The 20,572-nt window shown below is 32.8% G+C and overlaps 1 protein-coding gene across 33 annotated transcripts in view; it reads right to left on the bottom strand.

Annotated features, from left to right (window-relative positions):
• sulf1 (sulfatase 1) overlaps positions 1-20,572 on the bottom strand; it is a 172,381-nt gene that overhangs the window by 21,402 nt on the left and 130,407 nt on the right. For all 33 annotated transcript variants that reach the window (XM_073940078.1, XM_073940071.1, XM_073940089.1 and 30 more), the window contains 6 exons: positions 15,245-15,396; positions 10,983-11,152; positions 3,796-3,946; positions 3,528-3,703; positions 2,125-2,253; positions 1,802-1,858 (listed from right to left, as the gene is read on the bottom strand). In XM_073940078.1, coding sequence (XP_073796179.1) covers positions 1,802-1,858; positions 2,125-2,253; positions 3,528-3,703; positions 3,796-3,946; positions 10,983-11,152; positions 15,245-15,396 — 835 coding nt within the window. The remainder of the gene's footprint in view (positions 1-1,801; positions 1,859-2,124; positions 2,254-3,527; positions 3,704-3,795; positions 3,947-10,982; positions 11,153-15,244; positions 15,397-20,572) is intronic.

The raw sequence follows: 20,572 nt of genomic DNA, 5'->3' as shown, positions 1-20,572 counted from the left end.
ATAGCTCAAAATGCTACTGCAAGGCTTTTAACAAGTACCAAAAGACATGACCACATTACACTGGTTTTAAGTTCTCTGCACCGTTTGGCTGTGTACATTAAAAAGAGCTTTGCTTGGTGTTTAAATTACTAAATGGTTTGGTCCCCGCCTATACTGTCTGATTTATTAACTGAATATCAGTCCTGTCTGTCTCTTTGGTCATCATACCAGAGATCGTTATGCATTCATAAGTAGAGTCTGAAATGCAAGGGTGAAGCTCTGTATCAGACCTGCATCGTCACTGTTTTAAATCTATGCTAAACACCTAACATAGATGTTGTATTATTATTATTATTATTATTATTATTATTATTATTATTATTATTATTGCATTTTATCAGTGACAATTGTTTTTGTTTTAGTAACCATTTCAATATATATAATTATTGTGAATTGTATTGTGCAGCCCACTGATCAACCCTTGGTTGTGTTTAATAGTGCTAGATAAATAAAACTTACATCAACATCAGTAGCAGAAAAAACAAATACTAAGGAAGTCAACCGTTTCCAAGCATTCAAAATATATGAAAGGGTTGAAATAAGTTTAGTGTGAGTAAACAACGCCAGATTTAAAAAAAAAAAATTGTGGGTGAACTACTCCTTTAAATAGGGTAAACTCTCTCCCATACCCACATTCCACAGATCAGTCATGGAAATCAAGGGAAACGCAGCACACACGTATCAGGTTCGAGTCTGATACCACAGGTAATATCATATATTTCCCTAAGGGAAGGATTTGTTTCTGTCGTGGGGTTACTGAAACATATCTGATAATGAGAGTCTGGAGCTGTCAACTGAAGAGTTGAGCCTCTGAGAACAATTCTGATCAAAGAAGGTAGAAGTCTGATCATGGTGTCAATTTGCTGATTATTTTAAATTGACGGATCAACTTAAAAATGAAAATGTGTTGCTAGTTTAATCTCTTTCAGACCATGTTGGTGACTTGTGCTACAGTATATACCAGAAGCTTGTGCCATATATATATATAGAAATATGAGCTATTATTTTTCTTTGTCATGTGCCAACCCTAAAGAGCTAATAGTAGAGTTGCTGCTAATATTAATTTAATTTATTTAGCTTTGACTGTATGGTTTTATTTATTATAACAACAACAAGAACAATAATAATAATAAAAGCAGCAATAAAAATAATAATATTTATTTATTTGTTTTTTTTATGATTATCAAAGTTTAGATAGCGATTGAAATCTATCCCAAGAAAAGCAAAACATCTTTGTTAAACTAATATTTTCACTTTGACTTGGCTAAAACAACATATTAAGCTGGACAATTATCTTAACTACTATATAAAAATATATTATCCAAGGTTAATGGTTAATTCAATCATTCAGAATGGCAATTGTCGATTGTACCAACAAACACAAATTGTGCCAACTTTATAAATTTTTTTTTAAAGCTGTTATATTATGAATTGAGAAATGAAGTTAAAATCTGTTTTATAAAACTCGTTACTAAATAATTAGTTTAAGCTGCTTGACTCTTTTATAGCATGAGAACATTTTCCCACATTTTTAGGTGAACTCAAACCGAGACACGTGAAGGAAGGAGGATGTTTGTGCAATGCAATCCTAAAATCATAACATGTACTTCTGATCTTATCTTTTGGCGATTTTACAGCAAAATTCTGGAATGGAGATTGCGGCGAGCCTCACGTATACAGTAAATCAATTCAAATGTATTTTGCACATTCTGCTGTGATTTTATGCTCTGATTGAGAAGAGAGGGACTAATGTTTGCCTTACCCCCGCTCCACCAGGAATGTGTCCCTCCAGACTTTAGGTTTCCGGTTGGGTTTGAATCTGCAATATGAAAACGCAAATATTTTATTTCTCTCCGAGTCCTTGTGTCATTTGCATACCGTAAGCGTGTGTTTGGCTTGGCCCGAATTATGACATTTTAATCTGCTCAACATGTCCTGCCATCATGAGTGGCAGAGCATTTCCAGCATTCTTTACCTGCCAGAAACTCTTTATAAATGAGCTCCAAATGTGCACAAACCATTAAACTCAAGTGAACTGAATTAAAGCAAAATTGACTGTGTGTTTACGGAGAGGATTTAGCTCACCTGTTGCCAGTCTTTTCCTGCTCCAAAAGCTTCAGGATGGATTTTCCATCCATATCAGGTGGAGTGTCCAGGCCAGCTATGTCCAGGATTGTGGGTGCTAGATCAATGTTTAGCACAACATGGTTGTTCCTTTGGAATAATACAAAATAGACTATAATAACTGTTGCAAATGCTTTTTAAAAGGGGTTAAATTATTATTTCAGTGATTTATTAAATAAAGAAATATATAAATAAATAAAAATAAGAATTGCAATCTGTAAAAATATAGATTTAAATACATTTAAAACATTATTGTTATTGTTTTTTATTGGGTATTATAATAACTATAAAATAGATAACTATAACTTTAAATGATAAGTATAATAACTATTATTATTATATACGTTTTTATTTAATTGAATAAATCAGTAAATATATAAAATACATAAACAAAATATATATAATATATTTTATTTACAAGATGTAATACAATTAATGTTAATTCATCTATAATTATTATTTTATTTAAATAGTCTGTATATTTGAATATTGTTTTCAATATATTAAAAATGTAAAGCAAATATTTAGAAAATATATTCTATTATTCAAGTAATGCAATATAAAAAATTTTATGTATGCATTTTACTATACACTAACTAATATTAATCTTCTAATGTAACAATGTCATTAAAGGCAGTGATGCATATTTTGTTAATTTCTATTCATTTAAAGTGTTATAAATAATAGCATATTTTTTTACAGTATGTTTACTAAATTATATATATGCAATGTGTATACTGTATTATATTGCTAATAAATACAGTATATAATACACAAAGATGAAGAACACTTAAAATTATACAGTCCTTTTTAAAATATTTTCCAAATGATGTTACTGGGAATTCTCACAGTATGTCTGATAATATTTTTTTTTCTTCTGGAGAAAGTCTAATTTGTTTTATTTCGGCTAGAATTAAAGCAGTTTTCATTTTTTTAATAAACATTTTAAGGTCAAAATTATTAGCTCCTTTAAGCTATTTTTTTTTTTCAATAGTATACCGAACAAACCATCGTTATACAATAACTTGCCTAATTACCCGAACCTGCCTAGTTAACCTAATTAACCTAGTTAAGCCTTTAAATGTCACGAAAAATCTCCAGTAAAATATTATTTACTGTCATCATGGCAAAGATAAAATAAATGAGAAATTAGTTATTACATTTACATTTACATTTAGTCATTTAAAACTATTATGTTTAGAAATGTGTTGAAAAAATCTCTCCGTTAAACAGAAATTGGGGAAAAACAAACACGGGGGCTTTTAATTCTGACTTCAACTGTAAAAGGTTTTATTTATATAATTAAATTATAGACGTATAAATCATTTTTAAAAAGTGCATTTCAAGAGAAAAGGAGATTTCACCTTGCCCCTGGTTCCACGTTAGGACCTCTGACAAAAAACGGCACTCTGATGTCAAAATCATACGGCATTGACTTCCCTTTGACCAGACCAAACTGGCCAATGTGGTAACCGTGATCAGCTGTGTAAATGATATAGGTGTTATCCAGCTCTCCAGTATCTACCAGAGCATTATATACCTGCAATACAAAACCATCACACACATTTCCTTCCCAACTCATACATGACAAAATCAGCTGACAATCCAAAATCTGGCATTTAAAGCTCTTACCTTCTCTACAGAGTCGTCCACAGACATGAGCGTCTGGAGCCTCTTCCTGTGCAGGTAGTTGGTGAACTCCATGTGGATCGGCTTCATCGGGCCTGTGTACTGCATAATCCAATGCTTATCCATGTTTGGAGCATAGTTATAACTGGGAGTTCTGGATAAACAAGAAAACATGCAACTGTGAGGGAAAAACAGTGCACCTGTCTGCCATTTTACAAGCACTTGTTGTGTTGTCAAATTGACAAGTGTCAACAGATGCATTTCCATAAGAAATTTGCGCAAAACTTTTAGAATATTTTTAAAATGTCAATAAATATGATTTCAACTTGCAATTTCAATTTGAGCAATCTGAAGAGTATTGAAAATGGGCCTGCAAACAGAAGTTGATGAGACGTGAAATTCTCCTCGCTCGAGTCGCTCCTCGATCTCAATCAACATTATTTATTAGTATTCATGGCCCTCTGGAATACCTGATTCTTATTGGTCAGTTACAACATAACAGCCAAAACTAAGAACACTCAAAGAATTTGCTGTTTTTTTCAAACTACTTATTTAAAATGAGCTGAAACACAATTATTGAGATTTTTGGAGACAACTTAATTGTTTTAGGTTCAATCCACTTAAATTTGTTAAATTAACTTAATCTATTTGTGTTGCAACAATATGAATAAATTGTGGAACCCTGCATTTTTTTTAAGTGAATACGGTCTCGTGTGGATAATCCAAATCATCTTAGGTACATTGATATCCACATTTATAGATTTATCTTTCACACAGCTGTTGTTGACTGCTTGATGCTATTATGTGATTGAATAGTATGCAGGTTAGTGTAGGCTGCGTTCAGCCATTTTTCTTCTGACAGATTTATGTTATTGAAAGAGTTGAATGTTTTGTCTCATTCTTTTGTGACAATTAGTCATGTAGTAAGTGGGATAATGTACATCTAAGCTGTTGTCTTCTCAGAATAAAGCTTTTCAGTTTGAGGCTTGTGCACAACAGATCACTTCACTTTAGTTGTTTTGGTATTCATATCCAACTGATTTTCACTGCGCAGAGTAAATGTACAAAAATTCCTCCCTGAAATTAATTCAATTAAATGTAATTCATCCCTACTTGTATAGTGCTTTTACAATGTAGATTGTGTCAAAGCAGCTTTACATAGAAGATTATAGTGAATTGAAACAGTGTCAGTTCAGTTTTCAGAGTTTAAGATCAGTTCAGTTCAGTTTACTGTGGTTTAATATTCACTGCTGACAGTTCAAACAGTGAAGAGCAAATCTATCGATACGCAGCTCTACAAGTCCTGAACCATGCAAGCCAGGGGCGACAGCGGTGAGGAAAAAACTTCACCAATTGGCGAAAGTGAAGGATAAAAAACCTAATGATGAGATTACATGGTGCTTGAAAGAAATACTCCAGTACACAAGGTGGCACCGCGTTTTTCCTTTGAGTAAATGCTTTTCAACATCTGTTTGACCTTCTCCACCTCAACTTAAAGTCCACTGTAAAAAAATGGTGGGTTCCACACAATAGATTTGTGATGGGGCAACATAAGGGAATTAAGTTAACTTAAATGTTTAAGTGGGTTGAATGTAAAACAATGAAGTTGTCCTCTTTAAAAACTCAATAATTGTGTTATTTCAGCTTGTTTTAAAGAAGTAGTTTCAGCAAACAGCAAATGTCATTTTTTGATTTCATGTATTTTTTAAATAACGCTTTTTTTACACCTGGATTTTTGCGCATCAATGTACACGCTCATATTGATGCTTCTTTTTAATCACGAGGTGTTAAGTCTGTGATAATTATGCATGAAAATTTATTTCAGGGTGCAAAGGCCACACTGAAAAATATAAGTTTGGTACTTGTTTAAACTACTTATTTAAAATGAGCTGAAACAACACAATTCTTGAGATTTTTTGAGACAAGATTACTGTTTATTATCTTCAATGTACTTAAATTTGTTAAAAAAAAAATTAAGGACAACATGAAGAAATTGTGTGGAACACACGCATTCCTTTTAGTGCATTATTCTCTACTTCACATCAGACTGCTGAAAATAGATTAGCATTATTACATAATCACATACTTATCATCTTTAGTATAATAAATATGAATATAAAACATAAATAAAAATTAAACAAGTGATCATGCAAACAAATGTTCCTGAAACCCTAATTTAATCTACAAGTGCATTTTTTAATTCAATGATTAATATTTCATATCTTTAGTAAAACACAAAAGACAAAATACAAAATGACCAAATTAAAATATTAATACGCTCACTATTTTTCCAATTTAACTTTCTATTTTATTTAGGGAGTAAAATTTGATTTCTTTAGTACCTATTCAGGTTTCTTTTGTAGCTGTACGTTCTGCATAACGAGGAATACATGCACCTGTCACCTGCCATTTCGCAAGCACTTGTGGTGCTGTTAAAACTGACTGTCGTATAACATTCCTGACAAGCGTCAATAACACGAGTCGACGGAAACGGACTAATTCTTCTCGCTGGCCTGTTTTTCTTGGGCTCCTCACACCATACCAAGAGTCTCAGGGTTTCTTGGCAGCGTTTAATCGTTTGAGGGTTGGCACATGCAGAAGAAAAATAATAGCTTCCCCAGCCTTTCAGGCCCAAAATAAAGTTTGTAATACGTCCAGCATCGACAGGGCTATAACTCATTTGCATCTGAAGTGGAGAATGAAAAGCTGGGTAAACAAGAGGCTGTGGGCTTGTTTGTAGAGCTACGGCTTTAAGATAGACACCTGTTGACTGCATTTGGCTTCTTTCCACAGCTGAAAGACTCTTGTGCAGGGTGTCATGATGAAGGATGGATGCAGGAAAGGCTTCATTCCATTCGTGTTGTCAGTTTCGGTCAGTCAATGTTATTTGGTTTAATAAAATAAAATAATAAAAAATAAAAATAAAAAAAAACTATAAAAAATGCTTTTCTTTTCTTGTTCAATTAATTTAGAGACTTCATGCATTTTGCATTTATTTCTATCAGTTGCTATTAGAAAGCTTATGGGGTTATTCAATGCTTTCTTACAAACAAGAACACTAAAAAATCTACAGTTTCCTTAACTTTCGTAACTTTAATTACTATTAAAGGGCCACCTAGCAACATGACATACAATTAAGCAAATTGGTCACACATTACTATAAGGTTTCAATGGTTAATATATTTATTTCCATGAACTAACAATGAACAGTACATATACAGCATTTATTAATCATAGTTCAACAATTACTAATGGATTTTTAAATTCTAAATTTACGCTTGTTAATATTAATGCAACGTGAGTTAACATGAGTTGCAGCAAACAATTTTTTTTTACCATTAACTGACATTAACAAACATGAATAAATACAGTAATAAATGTAATGTTCGTTGTTTGCTCCTGTTAGTAAAAGTATTAGCTGACATTAATTAATGCAACCTGTAAAGTGTTACCAGCAAATTAATAAACAAAGTATTAAGTCTACAAAGCATTCTGTCTATTGCAAGGGTTAGTTAAGGGTTAATTAATTCATAATTTTAACTAATTGTATTGTTAATATTTTATAATTATGCTAAAATACAAAATAAAAAGGCAAAATAAAATGTTTTGATATTTAATAAGAAATAAATAAATATTTAATATTTCATATTAATTGATAGCATTTATAAAATATTTAAGCCATAACAATCTTTACATATACATTTTTCATTTTAATTAAAAAAATATATTTCTTAAGCCATACAATCTTTCTATTTTTACATTTTAATAAATAAAAAAATAAAATAAAAAATATTTTGAAGCTATAAAATTCTTTACATATATATATCTTTTTGTTTTAATTACATGAATTGTACATCTTTGGTAAATAATAATAATAATAATAATAATAATAATAATAATAATAATAATAATAATAATAATAACAACAACAACAACAAACATACACGACACATTTAGATTAATCATTGAGCAGATCCTTGTGTTCAAAGAGACTTATGAGGGAAACAATACTTCAGATCATTAATTACATTATATTTACCGCTTAGTTGGTTCCAATTTTGAGGGGTACGCGTGCAAATGTTCATTTTAACACAAAAATGTTTTCCAAAGAAACACATTTCATGGAGAAATCTCTACAGGGCTTCAAAATCACACACACAAAAAAACTCGAACTGTCAAAAATCTTAAATGGAGTTTGACATGAGTTCAACATTTTCTTGTGAAAGCTACTAATCTTTGTTTAATTGAAAATTTCGAAAAATAATTTGCAGCTTATGCACCCAATAAATAACACCCCCAAAAGAGTCTGAAACCCCGCTGCATTATTCCAGCATGAAACCTGTGCCTACCATCTGTTTCCCCTTTCTTTTGGCACAATTTGCCAGGCAACCCTTTCGGCACCAGAGCGACTTGCCAGCCCATGTGAACCTTGCGGTCTCCAATTGTGATCTATTCACAGCCCATGCGTTTAAAAAGATATTAATAACACAAAAGAGTCATCCAAAACAATGCATTCCCCAAACCTACATAATGAAAGGCATGATTGATATGAGAAGAGTCAGATAGTTGTGTAGGAAGACAAGCTGGAAAAAAAAAATGGATAGGCTTGGGGAACAAAAGTGTGACCGGGATCCCGAAATGCTTGGGATGTTAAGGACCAAGAGACGGATGGCCTGTTGCCACTGAACTATGTGTGGAATAGGATCTTAGCCATGGAAATAAGGATAGTGCAGTGAAGCCACCAAGGTTTTGGCACTGGCGCAAAAATTATAAAACCATCTCATCCCTTGTCAAGTGCCAGAACTTTACTTGGATGATAAATCACTTCAGTTTCATGGTGGTAGTGTCAGGGGTGAAGTGCGTTTCAGTGCACAGATATCTCTTAAAGAGACAGTTCACCAAAATATTTACAAAGGATTTTCCGTTAACCTAATTATATATTATATACATATATCTTAAGTAAATGTTAATAAATTAATTGGTAATAAATGTTATTTATTTTTAGCTTTCTATTTTAATTAAATATTTTTTTTATCTTTAATAAAATAATGAATATATAAATATTATTTAAGGCAACATTTTGACTACATTTGTCTTTCTGCTTAAAAGGATAGTTTACCCAGAAATAAAGATTTACTCTCGATTTACTCAACATTTAATAGTTCCCAACCTTTATGAGTTCTTATCTTCTGTTGAACACAAATTTTGAAGAAAGCTGAAAACCTGTTACCATTGACTTACCATTAAATATCTTCTTTTGTATTAAATAGAAGAAAGAAACTCATCAAGGTTTGTAACAATAAAGGGCAAGTAAATGTTGAGAGGATTTTATGTTTTGGGGGGTGAAATTTTTCTTTAAATTAATATATCTATATAAAATATTGAACAAAAAGGCCAACTATTAAAAAGAAAAACAGGGTAATATATATATAAAAAAACTAAATTATACAAACAAACAAATGTTGGTGCTGCTGTTATTCCTTTATGTTGTTTCTGTTTTTGGGTGTGCATGCTTTTGTTTATTGATATACTTGATAAAATTTGGTCAAAGTAACAACTTCAAAGAGTATTAGCTATTGTTACAATTCAATTCAAATCAACAACACTGTTTGCATAAATCTATTACATTATTTAATATAAGAAATTACATTAAAAAGTCATGAGAACAGTCTTATTTAATTTAATTTTTTTTTTTTTTATTTGATGTTATTTGATCTGTTTTTACATTAATGTGACGGTTGGGTTTAGGGTTGGGGTGGGGTAGACGTTATTAACATGCAATTAATGGGAAATTTAATAAATAATATGAATAATTCTCGTTAACTTCTGGCTGCAGCCGTATTTTATTTATAGTTGATTAACCATATGGATGGATGATAACAGCCTTCTGAGCCTATTTGCAGGCGCAGAAGGCCCCTACTGGCCCATATCTATCAGTTGATAACCACTGATAACACCAATTCAATCGAGTGATAACATTTGAATCGGCTGAAGAAACAGCAAATGGCACAATAAAATAAAATTCACAATGCAAAAGTCCATCATGTATACGTGCTGTTATACATATACATGTATACGTTTTGATCTTTTAATATTAGTATGTATTGTAAATTTTGAATTACTTGCACATTCTATCCATCCAACACCTCAACGTATTGTCAGGAACAATGAAGTCTATATTTTATTTTGCTTCTATATTTTTTGTCTCTCAAAATGCCACTAGCCCTTGACTCTCATTTTATGAATTACTAGAGACCATAGTTTAAAAAATAAAAATAAAAACTTCTCTTATACGTTACTAACATAAACTAACAGGAACTTTTGGGGTGAACTGTCTCTTAAAGAGTCTTTTATTGGCATATCCAAATTTATACGATGCCACAAAGCTTCCTAAACTCCTATTTACCTGCAGGCCAAATTACAATGGTTAAAAATTTATAGTAAAATTATATTCTTGGAAGGCTTCTGTTCTTCGGAAATGCATGTCCCCAGGAATATCCTATTATAAATACATACAGAACAATAAAAATATCCAGACTCAACAATCCAGCAGGGCTTGGCTTTAGGACAGAGACACTCGGAGTTCAGTTGAGTTCAGCAATAGCAGAGAGTGACTGAATGTTCTGGGAGTCATGATCTATGTTTCAAGCACTACATTTTAATGCACGTTTTGTATTTAATCAGAAACTAAGGTTTTAAACTGTTTGGAAGCATTAAAAGTGTGCAAGAAAATGTCTAAAATCTTTACACACATTGACCCAAAGACTGTTTAGATGCATGTCACTGATGAGAAGATGACAGATGTTTACTGTATGATGACCAATATGACCTTAAACACCTGTAGACAAAGGACGTCAACATGACGTCAGATTGACATTGTACTACTTGTCTACTCACTACTCTTGAGTACTTTTAAAAGGGCTACTTTTTACTCATACTTTGAGTAATATTTACAACAAATACTTTTACTCTACTTGCAATACATTTTTAGGGAAGTAATGGTTCTTTTACTCGAGTATGATTTGTCAGTAATCTTTCCTCCACTGCTCTTTGGTGAATATTAGTTTTAATAATCAATAATGGTCATTATAAAAGTATAACGTACAATACGTTGTTACAAGCTTGGCAGAAATGCACCTAATTTGAATTTCATTTATATTTTGTGAACTTCGAAGAGATTCATTACTCACATGTGCTGGGAGGCATTCGGGAAGAGTTCAGAGTATTGCGGTGCTGAGTCCTCTGGGCCATGAGGAGCCGCGTGACTGATCACCATCATCACCGGTCGGTGCGGGAACATGCGCTTGGACGTCCGGAAATAGTTGATGCTGTCATTGGTGATCAGATCAGTAAAGTAGTCCTGGTAGTGGTAGAATAATAAATATGCTTTATTACAACAAATGTATTTGCTAGAAAAAAAATGATTGTTAATACAGAATATAATTTAAAATGCATGCATAAAGTCATTGTAAAAGTGCCTTGTAAACAAATACAATGAAAATAATATAAAATGCAATAAATATCTGCTCATTTGAACTTTCAGTTTGTAAAATACCCCATGCTATATCTCCTAAAATATAATATTCACAAATAAATTATTTATTGTAAAAGATGTTAGTAACAATGGATATTAGATCATATCTAATAATCACCGATAAACCTTTTATCGTTCTGAAAATATATTTACACATTACATATATTTAAAAAAAAAAAACAAATTAAATAGTTTTGTAAAAAAGCGCACAAAATATTTAAATAAAAACATTATCCTTTTTTTAAATAATACTTATGATGCATCATATCTTTATTACAAGACATTTGCCATAGCTATACTTTACCTGGTTTAGAAACTAATATAGACATTTCTCAAAATGATCAGAAAGCCAATACAATATGGAAATATTAAATCATGGAAATTTTCATTTGTTTCTGACCCTTAAAAATTAATGCAATGATGGTATCATCTTTTTGAGCTGTTTCCAGTTTTGAGCAGGACAAGAGTGCCGACAGCTTCACTCAATGCGAACAGAGCACCATAGTCCTGTTATGACAACACTGGGGTCTCAATCTGACTGCTATGAGGCAGCAGCAGGAATGTGCACTAGGGCTTGGGGGCAATAATCATGTGATACTGATGCTGTAAGCCCTTTGACGGCAACACTCCTGGTCTGGGCTGGCTGTGGGAAAGTCTTCACCCCCATCTTTCCCCAATGCTGAAAGCGTGCAGCTACCACCAGCAGCACCAGCTGTGGGAGCATGAGACTTGTGGAAGTTATTGTTTAGAGCTGTACTCAGTAGACCTTGTTCCTTACAGCAAATCACTTCACTGCCTCTGTTGCACCACTAATTGAACCAGCATGTTTGTTTATGTTGGAAAACAGTTCTCCATCATGCTGATTGTTTCTGTGAAACGGCTTCTCAGTGTGCCTAACCTGATTAATTCATTAAAACATTGTTTGCTTGGAGTGAATGAAGGCACAAAACTGGGCCTTTTTAGCAAATTTGTTCTGCTTAAGCCTACTTTTGACTAAAAGGGCTAAAAAGCTAAAGCTAATTTGAAGTGTGTGGCATACTTTAGCAAAGCAGATTTATTTTTGCTGTAATATTATGTTATTTTAGACCATGATAGCTCTTCTCAAGGTATTTACTACTTTTTGGGATTAAAACTTTAAACAAGAATCCAATAGAATACGTTTATGCAATTATTTGAGTTTGTGTACAGTGTGTGACATTCATTTCTTTTATCAGCACAATATCTGGTTTCTTTGTGGAGTTTGCATGTTCTCCTCATGTTCGCTTGGGTTTTCTCCGGGTGCTCTGGTTTCCCCAAAAGTCCAAAAACATGTGGTACAGGTAAACTGGATAGACTAAATTGTCCATAGTGTTTATATGTGTATAGGAGTGTATGGGTGTTTCCCAGTGATGGGTTGCAGCTAGAAGAGCATCAGCTGCGTAAAACTTATGTTGAATAAGTTGGCGGTTCATTCCCCTGTGGCAACTCTTAATTAATAAAGGGAATATGCCGAAACGAAAATAAATAAATGATTAATGAAGGTATCTTTAGCGCGTGCAGGTTCGCTAACATACACGTAGAAACCAAAGTACACATTGAGCTTAAGGGTTTCCAGGAACCACTTGAAGACCATACATCATGTAGAAACCTCTTGTGCCCCTGTACTTGTGGGTAACTTAACACTTTCATTCAATTCAACAAGCAGGTTATTGACATCCGAGTAACGGTCCAAACATTTATTTGCTCATCCTTCCAAGCCAATTTAGGCTCAAACCATGAAACCTCTGCACAAATTCCACATTCCCCAAAAACCTGCTATACCTGAGAGACATCAGTGACTAAATCCTAAAGCTTGTTTTGACAGCGGCTCCAAAACACACTAGAGATGGAAGGTGGCCATGTCAAATTAAACTTTTTAAACTGTGATTTTATCACTTTGCTCATATTGCTGGTCTTGCACAAAGGTGCAAAGGTATGTTACTTCACAGCCAACAACAGAGAGCATAAATCATGACAATGTTTGAAAGTTTTATTTCTTTTCCATAAGGAGTATGCACATATTCTTAAATCCAGATATATTTACTTGAGATGCTGTTGAATGACTTGTATCAAATACAGCTTTTTTTATGTATGGTTTAGATTATAATTAAGGTTTAGATTATAATTAAGCTTTGCATGAACTGGAGGATGCTGAGACTTTTAGGCCCAATCCCATTTCTACCACTTAGTTTGCCTTCACGTAAATGGGCAGTGAGTCCTGATTCTCTTTAGAGTGAAGGAGTATGGCTAAAGGGATGGGCTTGATAGGTCTTGAAATTGAGATTTTTCAGGACCACATTCGAAACAAGGGTAAGAAAATTTCTTAGAATACATCATCTACAACGGCAAAATAGCTGCACACTGAAGCCAGGAGATGCACAAATTAGTGTTTTTTGTCATTATTATGAATTGTTACAACAGACAAGCATATGTTTTAATACAGTCATAACGGCTTTCGTGTTTTACCGTCATGCTTTAAATAAAGATAAAAAAACTGCTAAATTTTGCTATGTATAATTATATTATTATTATTATTATTATTATTATTATTATTAATAATAATAATAATAATAATAATAATAATAATAACTCCTGTTAAGTAATCCCAAAACATACTTTCACATCTGTCACTCAATGATTTTTGAATACCTGTCAGAAAAGTCTAGTAGCTTTTTACAGTGTCTGGTATGACGTTAATGTTAATGTAGTTTTAGTATAGATGAATAGGGCCACAGTGTAAATACACAGTACAGTTACAAGTTTATTGCCGCATTATATCATTATATTACCATGAACTTGTTGCCTTCAATGATTTCCTGAAGATAAATTTGAAAAAAATAACGCAAATAGAACTACAAGTATAACTACAAATACAACTACAGCAGTCACCGTCCTCAATCTTATATGAAGTGAGAGATCGCGATGACATATGACTTCTGCAGGTGTTGTGTTGGTGTCCCATTTCTTAGGGGTAAAATCTGAAGCCCTTCCTCTTCACACTCAAGGGTCAAGGGAAAGGGATGAAAAAAAAATAGAATTTGGACTTAATTCAGTATGTTGATGCATACTTACAGCAGTATTGAGAAGAGGTGGGGCTTTCTGTTTGAGCATTATTCCCTAACAGCAAACTGATGGTATAAGAGGGGCGTGGTTAAGAATTCTGTGGCTGAAGCAGTCAAACTGACATCAGCAGAGAAGGAATAACAAACCAAACGTGCAACGTGGGTACACAGACTCTAAAACAAAAACAACTATAATCTGACAATTGAGTTATTTATTTTTTTTATTTAAATAAAAGAACTTAAATAAAAAGAATATATTTTAAGCCAGCATAAACTCAATTCTTTAAAAACTATTTTTAAATACTAAATCAAATGCATTGTTCAATGCTAATGTTGGGGAACTAAATAAAAAGTCTTTATTATTATTATTATTATTATTATTATTATTATTATTATTTTATATTAATTTTAAAGTTTGATACCTCAATTTTGTGTAAAAATGAAATGGACATAACTAAAAAAATATATATAAAATTACATACAACATTTTATCCAGACATATACACTGAAGTGTTCTGAACAGTTCACCCTGCCAAATCAGTAAAGCGACAGTTGGAAAAAAAAGACTTTCCCCTCAGGATATCATCTTCGTGTCTACCAGTTCTTATGCAATTTAACCACCTGGTGATACACAAGACACTGGTGCAGCTCCTCATGCCCCCTTTAATCTAAGCACATTCCACTTGGAGTCAAACAACCCAAATTTGATATGTAATTAGAAGGCTGAAATTAGTGGAGAACAGACCATGCAATTGAGCATAAACTGAAAATTGAGTTTAAAAGACACCTCTGGCTCGCTGACAGGGCTGTGAACTTATGTGACCGGGCACACACATACCTTGGCATAATCTGCGCCGTGCTTCTCCTTATTCCCGTTCCGACAGACGGTGTAATTATAGAACCGGGAATTTTTGATCAGCCCAACCCATTCACGCCACCCAGGTGGGATGTAGCTGCCGTTGTACTCATTCAGGTACTTCCCAAAGAAAGCTGTGAAACAAAATATAAAGATGACAACTTCAGTCTCGAGCTTCATGAATAATTGGTAAAAGACCCACACAATCTTAATTCTAAATAACAATCCAGACCCGTATCCACCCCGGTGAAATGGGAGGGACTTTTGTCCCAAAAAGTCAAAAAAGTATTTTTTTGCAGCTATTCACTTCATTTTCTATTGAATTATTGAATAGAAGTGAGGTTTTAATACTCCATTTAGTGACATTTTAAAGGGTCACAAACACCAAAACACATTTTTTGATCTATTGACAGTCGTATACTGTATGTGTCCCACACTGCTAAAAACACTATTAGGACACATATATTTCACTAAAAAGTGAAAATTGGTTGTTTTTGCGTTATTTCGAGCAAATTCGTACTTCCGGTTTGAAACAAATTTTTGAAGCTGCATCACGGCCATGAGATCATAGCGTGTATTCCAGCGTGTGGACTGGAGGTCTGTAACAAGGAGTCCCGTATTACATCTCTGAGTGCGTTGCATTCATTCATGAGTATGGCTTGGTTCAAACCAATCAGCGGCGCTCCATTATGAATGCACTGCAACTTCATTAATATGCGAGCTAGCTTTCTTAGACTGTACCTGAAACAGTGTTCAGAGGGCAGAGAGACAACACACGTCGTGTTGCCAAAAGTTGTGGGAAAAGAATAAGAATTGTTTGGAGATACGGATCGTCAGTGTTGCTTTCGTAATGTGAAGGTTTTGTTTTCATTTTCTCGAAGCACTGCTAGACTCACGCGTGGATCTGTAGAGGCAACGCGCAGCAGAAATGCTTTTGTTTAAAACATTTTTTATTCAAAGCATTTCTCATCTATGGCGAGATTTGGATTTGCTGCTCGTCTCCTTTAAAAAAAAGACGCAGCTCCAGTATGTGGAGATTATCCTGTCTACAGATTCGGTAAGTGTATGCGATCAGCCCCCTTTCTTTGTTCAATCAGATGGCAAAGTTATAGTTGGTATGGTCAGCTGTACTCTTTCAGTGTTTAAAGACTGTCAAAATGATTTCTAAGTTACTTAGTTTACAATACGTTAATATCACTACAATATTGAAAGATCTGCTGTAAATGCTGCTCTCCGAGTGTAAACACGTGAACTATTGCCGACAGTCGTGTTGAATTTTCGCCGCATTTTGTGACAGGATAGTCTACACACAAACAGCTTTCTGACCTCCTGAATGCATCTGAGTTACAAAGAAATGCAGAGGCTTTTTTCTCTTATACGATGTGCGGTATCAAACATCCCACCGTCTTTAAACACACTGTCTCCCCTGCGTGTGTGTTTGTTTGTACTCTGTCAGAAGCGCGTGCCCAAATGGTAACTCCCATTTTTATTCAAACCCTGCCCATTTTTATTCAAACCCTGCCCATTTTTATTCAAACCCTGCCCATTTTCATCCCCCGACACTCCCACCCAAACAAAGCTAGACACACCCACTTTACTGACTTTTTCCAAACTAGAGGTGTGAAATCATCCTGCTGAACAGGCGGTTTCATGGCCCTTTAAGCACTATTTTTAGCTGGATTAGCTTGTCAGATGGTCATCATAACCACACTTTTTGATGTACCAATGATATTTTCTAAAGATTCACAATAAAAATGTATAAAATATATATATATATATATATATATATATATATATATATATATATATATATATATATATATATATATATATATATATATATATATATATATATATATATATATATATATATATATATATATTTTTTTTTTTTTTTTTTTTACATCATATATTATTGGAAAAAACTAAACAATTGTAGCCTATTGTCATTTATTAGGCTAATAACAAACTGGCCAGCACATTCAACTTGTCAAGATTTGGCCATTTGAATGATAAACAAATAAAATATAATAATAATAATAATAATAATAATAATAATAATAATAATAATAATAATAATAATAATGATGATGATGATGATGATGATAATAATAACAATAAAGTAAAGCTTCACGATTTTTCCTATCATCTCTTATAAAAAATAAATAAATTAGAAAATTCATGGATAACCATAACAGCCTAATTATTAATATTAAAATTAACTTTATTATGGGTCGCTTTTAGTGCTTTACAACTTTTCATTTTCCAGTCATTTTTCTTTAAGGAGTGAGCCAAAATAGTATAAATAAGCTTATGTATAAGACAAACTCTAGACCTTTGTCAGTGGGGGGTTGGTCTTTCGTACCACACGAAACCCCTGGCCATGGGCCTACAATCGTATGTGCTTGTTAAACTTTTGAAGGTACAATCATATCTGTTTTACCCAGAGAACTGTTGTTGTGCATGGTTGAAGTTGATTCTGTATCTGTTAATTTGTTAATAATATCTGTTAATTAATGATTTACAAGTGTTTTCCATTTACAAATTGCATTTTCTGCTCTGTCAATTTTTGATGTTAAAAATTCAACCCTACAGTTTAACAAAGAGTCTTTTCATTGCGTTGCAATAAATAATAGTAAATAGTTATATAATAGTATTATAATGTATAAAAAATAATATATAGAGAAATAAGTCTGAAAAATAACAGAAAATATACTGATAGTTTAGGTTTTTGTACCAGAATATATAACATAAACCCATACAATATATCACTTTAAACTACTAAAAATCTTAAAGTAACATTTTGGAACTTTTTAAGCTTAAAAGTTGCTAGAAGGTCCTGTAGTGCTGGAAGGTCCTGTAATGCAATTCAAAAGCATAAATAAATAAGGGAAAAATAAAGTCATGAATCAAAAAAAATGGAAAACTGAATTTACAGATATTTTTAGTGTAGTATTTTAAATTCTGGGTCACAAACAATACCATTTTCACATATGTATACTAGGAATAAACCTAGGATTTAAATCCTGACACTTACAATAGTGATCAATCACTGTAAAAGCAATTTCATGCTTTAGATCAGGGGTGTCGAACTCAATTCCTGGAGGGCCGAAGCCCTGCACAGTTTAGTTCCAACCCTGCTCCAACACACTTACCTGTAGGTTTCAAACAAGCCTGAAGGACTCAATTAGCTTGATCAGGTGTGTTTAATTAGGGTTGGAACTAAACTGTGCAGAGCTGCGGCCCTTTGACACCTGTGCTTTAGATGAATGCCAAAATACATGGCAACAAGCATGGCAGCAAGCATTTTGAAAGATTTTTCAAACATTTGCGAGTAAGTAGCAAACACACATAATTTTTTTTCTTAAGTATATATATATATATATAATATAATTTAAATTATTTAATTTAATAAAGCACTCTTGAATAAAGCACTTTTGTCAAGTGACTAGGGCCAGGCAGACATTTTTTGCTAGTTCTGCAGAGAATTTTGTAAATAAATAAATAAATAAATAAATAAATAAATAAACAAATAAACAAAAAAATCTGCGGATTTATGCGGAATGATTTTAGGAGTATGATAAGTAAAAACTCAATATCTGAACAAAAATAATACATGTTTAACTTTTATTTAATATTTACAATGAAATTAGATTAATTAGATTTCAATTATTCGTTAAACAAAGTCTCTCATATAATTTATCTACTAAAGGATAGAAAAATATTACTTTACAAGCTGCATTTTAAATAAACCATATGAGCATTTTAACATTAATTTTATTATATACAATAATATTAAAAAGTTAAACTAATTATCTTAGTTAAGCCTTTAAATTGCATTTTAAGTTGAATATTATAATATTAGTATTAGTAAATAAAAATTAAAATATCATGAATGGTCATAATGTCAAAGACAAAATAAATTAGTTATTAAAAATATCATGTTTAAAAATGCACTGAACTTCTCTGTTAAACAGTAAATATTTGAAAAAGAATTTGAATGTCAAAAGGAGCTCTCTTTTTGTCTTCAACTGTGTATGTACTGTACATAAAAAATCTATCAGAACATCATCAAACTACTTTGTCTAATTAGTTGTTAAACTTGCTATTCAAAATCATGTGAGAATCTTTTTTAAACAAACAAAAAAACTGGTGATTCTCAAATCCAGAATGGTGGAGCTTAACTTGCGTCTGTTTAGTGAGGTCGACACAAAGGCTGAAATTATCATTTATGACAACACTGTCTTTGAAGAGTACCTGTAAATGTCTGTCTGTGCATTGTATACATGTCTCCTCCACCCTTTACCCTCTAAGCTATGCCCTAACATCTTGCAGAAAAGCTGGGCAAGCAGCCAGTCTGCCCCGGAGAGTTAATTGTAGACTAACACATCAGCTGGGAAGCAGAAGCAGTGGTGAGCCCTGTGTTCGGGGTCAGAATGTGCTGCCACTCAACACACACACACACAACGCTCAGCTTTCACAAACCAGACAAACCGAACATTCCTGTAAAACTTTTCTTTGACCTCTAGGAACAAATGTGAGGCAAAAATTCAGTGAAGTTGCAGACCACTGTCATCATTTCCAATTGAGGGTAAACATGATTTATAATAAAAATCAGTTTATATATTTCCTAATATGTCCCAATGTTTAATGAGAAGGTTTATTCATTTTTAATTTCGCTTTATTTATGAATTAGATAACAGGAATTCACCTGGAGGAACCCAGAGAAAACCCACACGAACGCACGGAGAACATGCAAACTCCACACAGAAACGCTAACTGAGCCAAGGTTCGAACCAGCGACCTTCTTGCTGTGGGGCGACAGCACTACGTACTGCGCCACTGTGTCACCCACATAATGTTTCAGTATATAATATTTATAGTTAGTTTACTAGTATTCATACCCTTTTGTTATGTTAGGGATAAAAACATCCACTAAAGAAAACTGCTGTAAAAATGCATCAGACAATGTTTTTTTTTTTCAAATTTTTGCATAAAATTTGTAAATTAACCTCAGTCCAAATCAAATTACTAAATTGTTTAGAAAATTACCGGCTATTAACGCAAATGATGTCACTGATAAAACACACAAAATGATGAAGTTTTCAATGTAAAAAGTAATTGTGGACTTTTTTTTTTTTTTTTTTTTTTTGCTTTTATCACAGTCTTACACATCCGAATAATTATTAACAACATTGTCTTTGATACATTATTAGATTTTCATTTTTTCTCCCTAATTAACTGTTGGTGGCTGTTTTTGCCTCATTGACTTCCATTATAAACTCATTTGATGGTGCATAAATACACAGC

This window comes from Danio rerio, chromosome 24, assembly GCF_049306965.1.
Source record: "Danio rerio strain Tuebingen ecotype United States chromosome 24, GRCz12tu, whole genome shotgun sequence".
NCBI classification, from domain to species: domain Eukaryota; kingdom Metazoa; phylum Chordata; class Actinopteri; order Cypriniformes; family Danionidae; genus Danio; species Danio rerio.
This window is presented reverse-complemented; position numbering and strand designations above follow the sequence as displayed.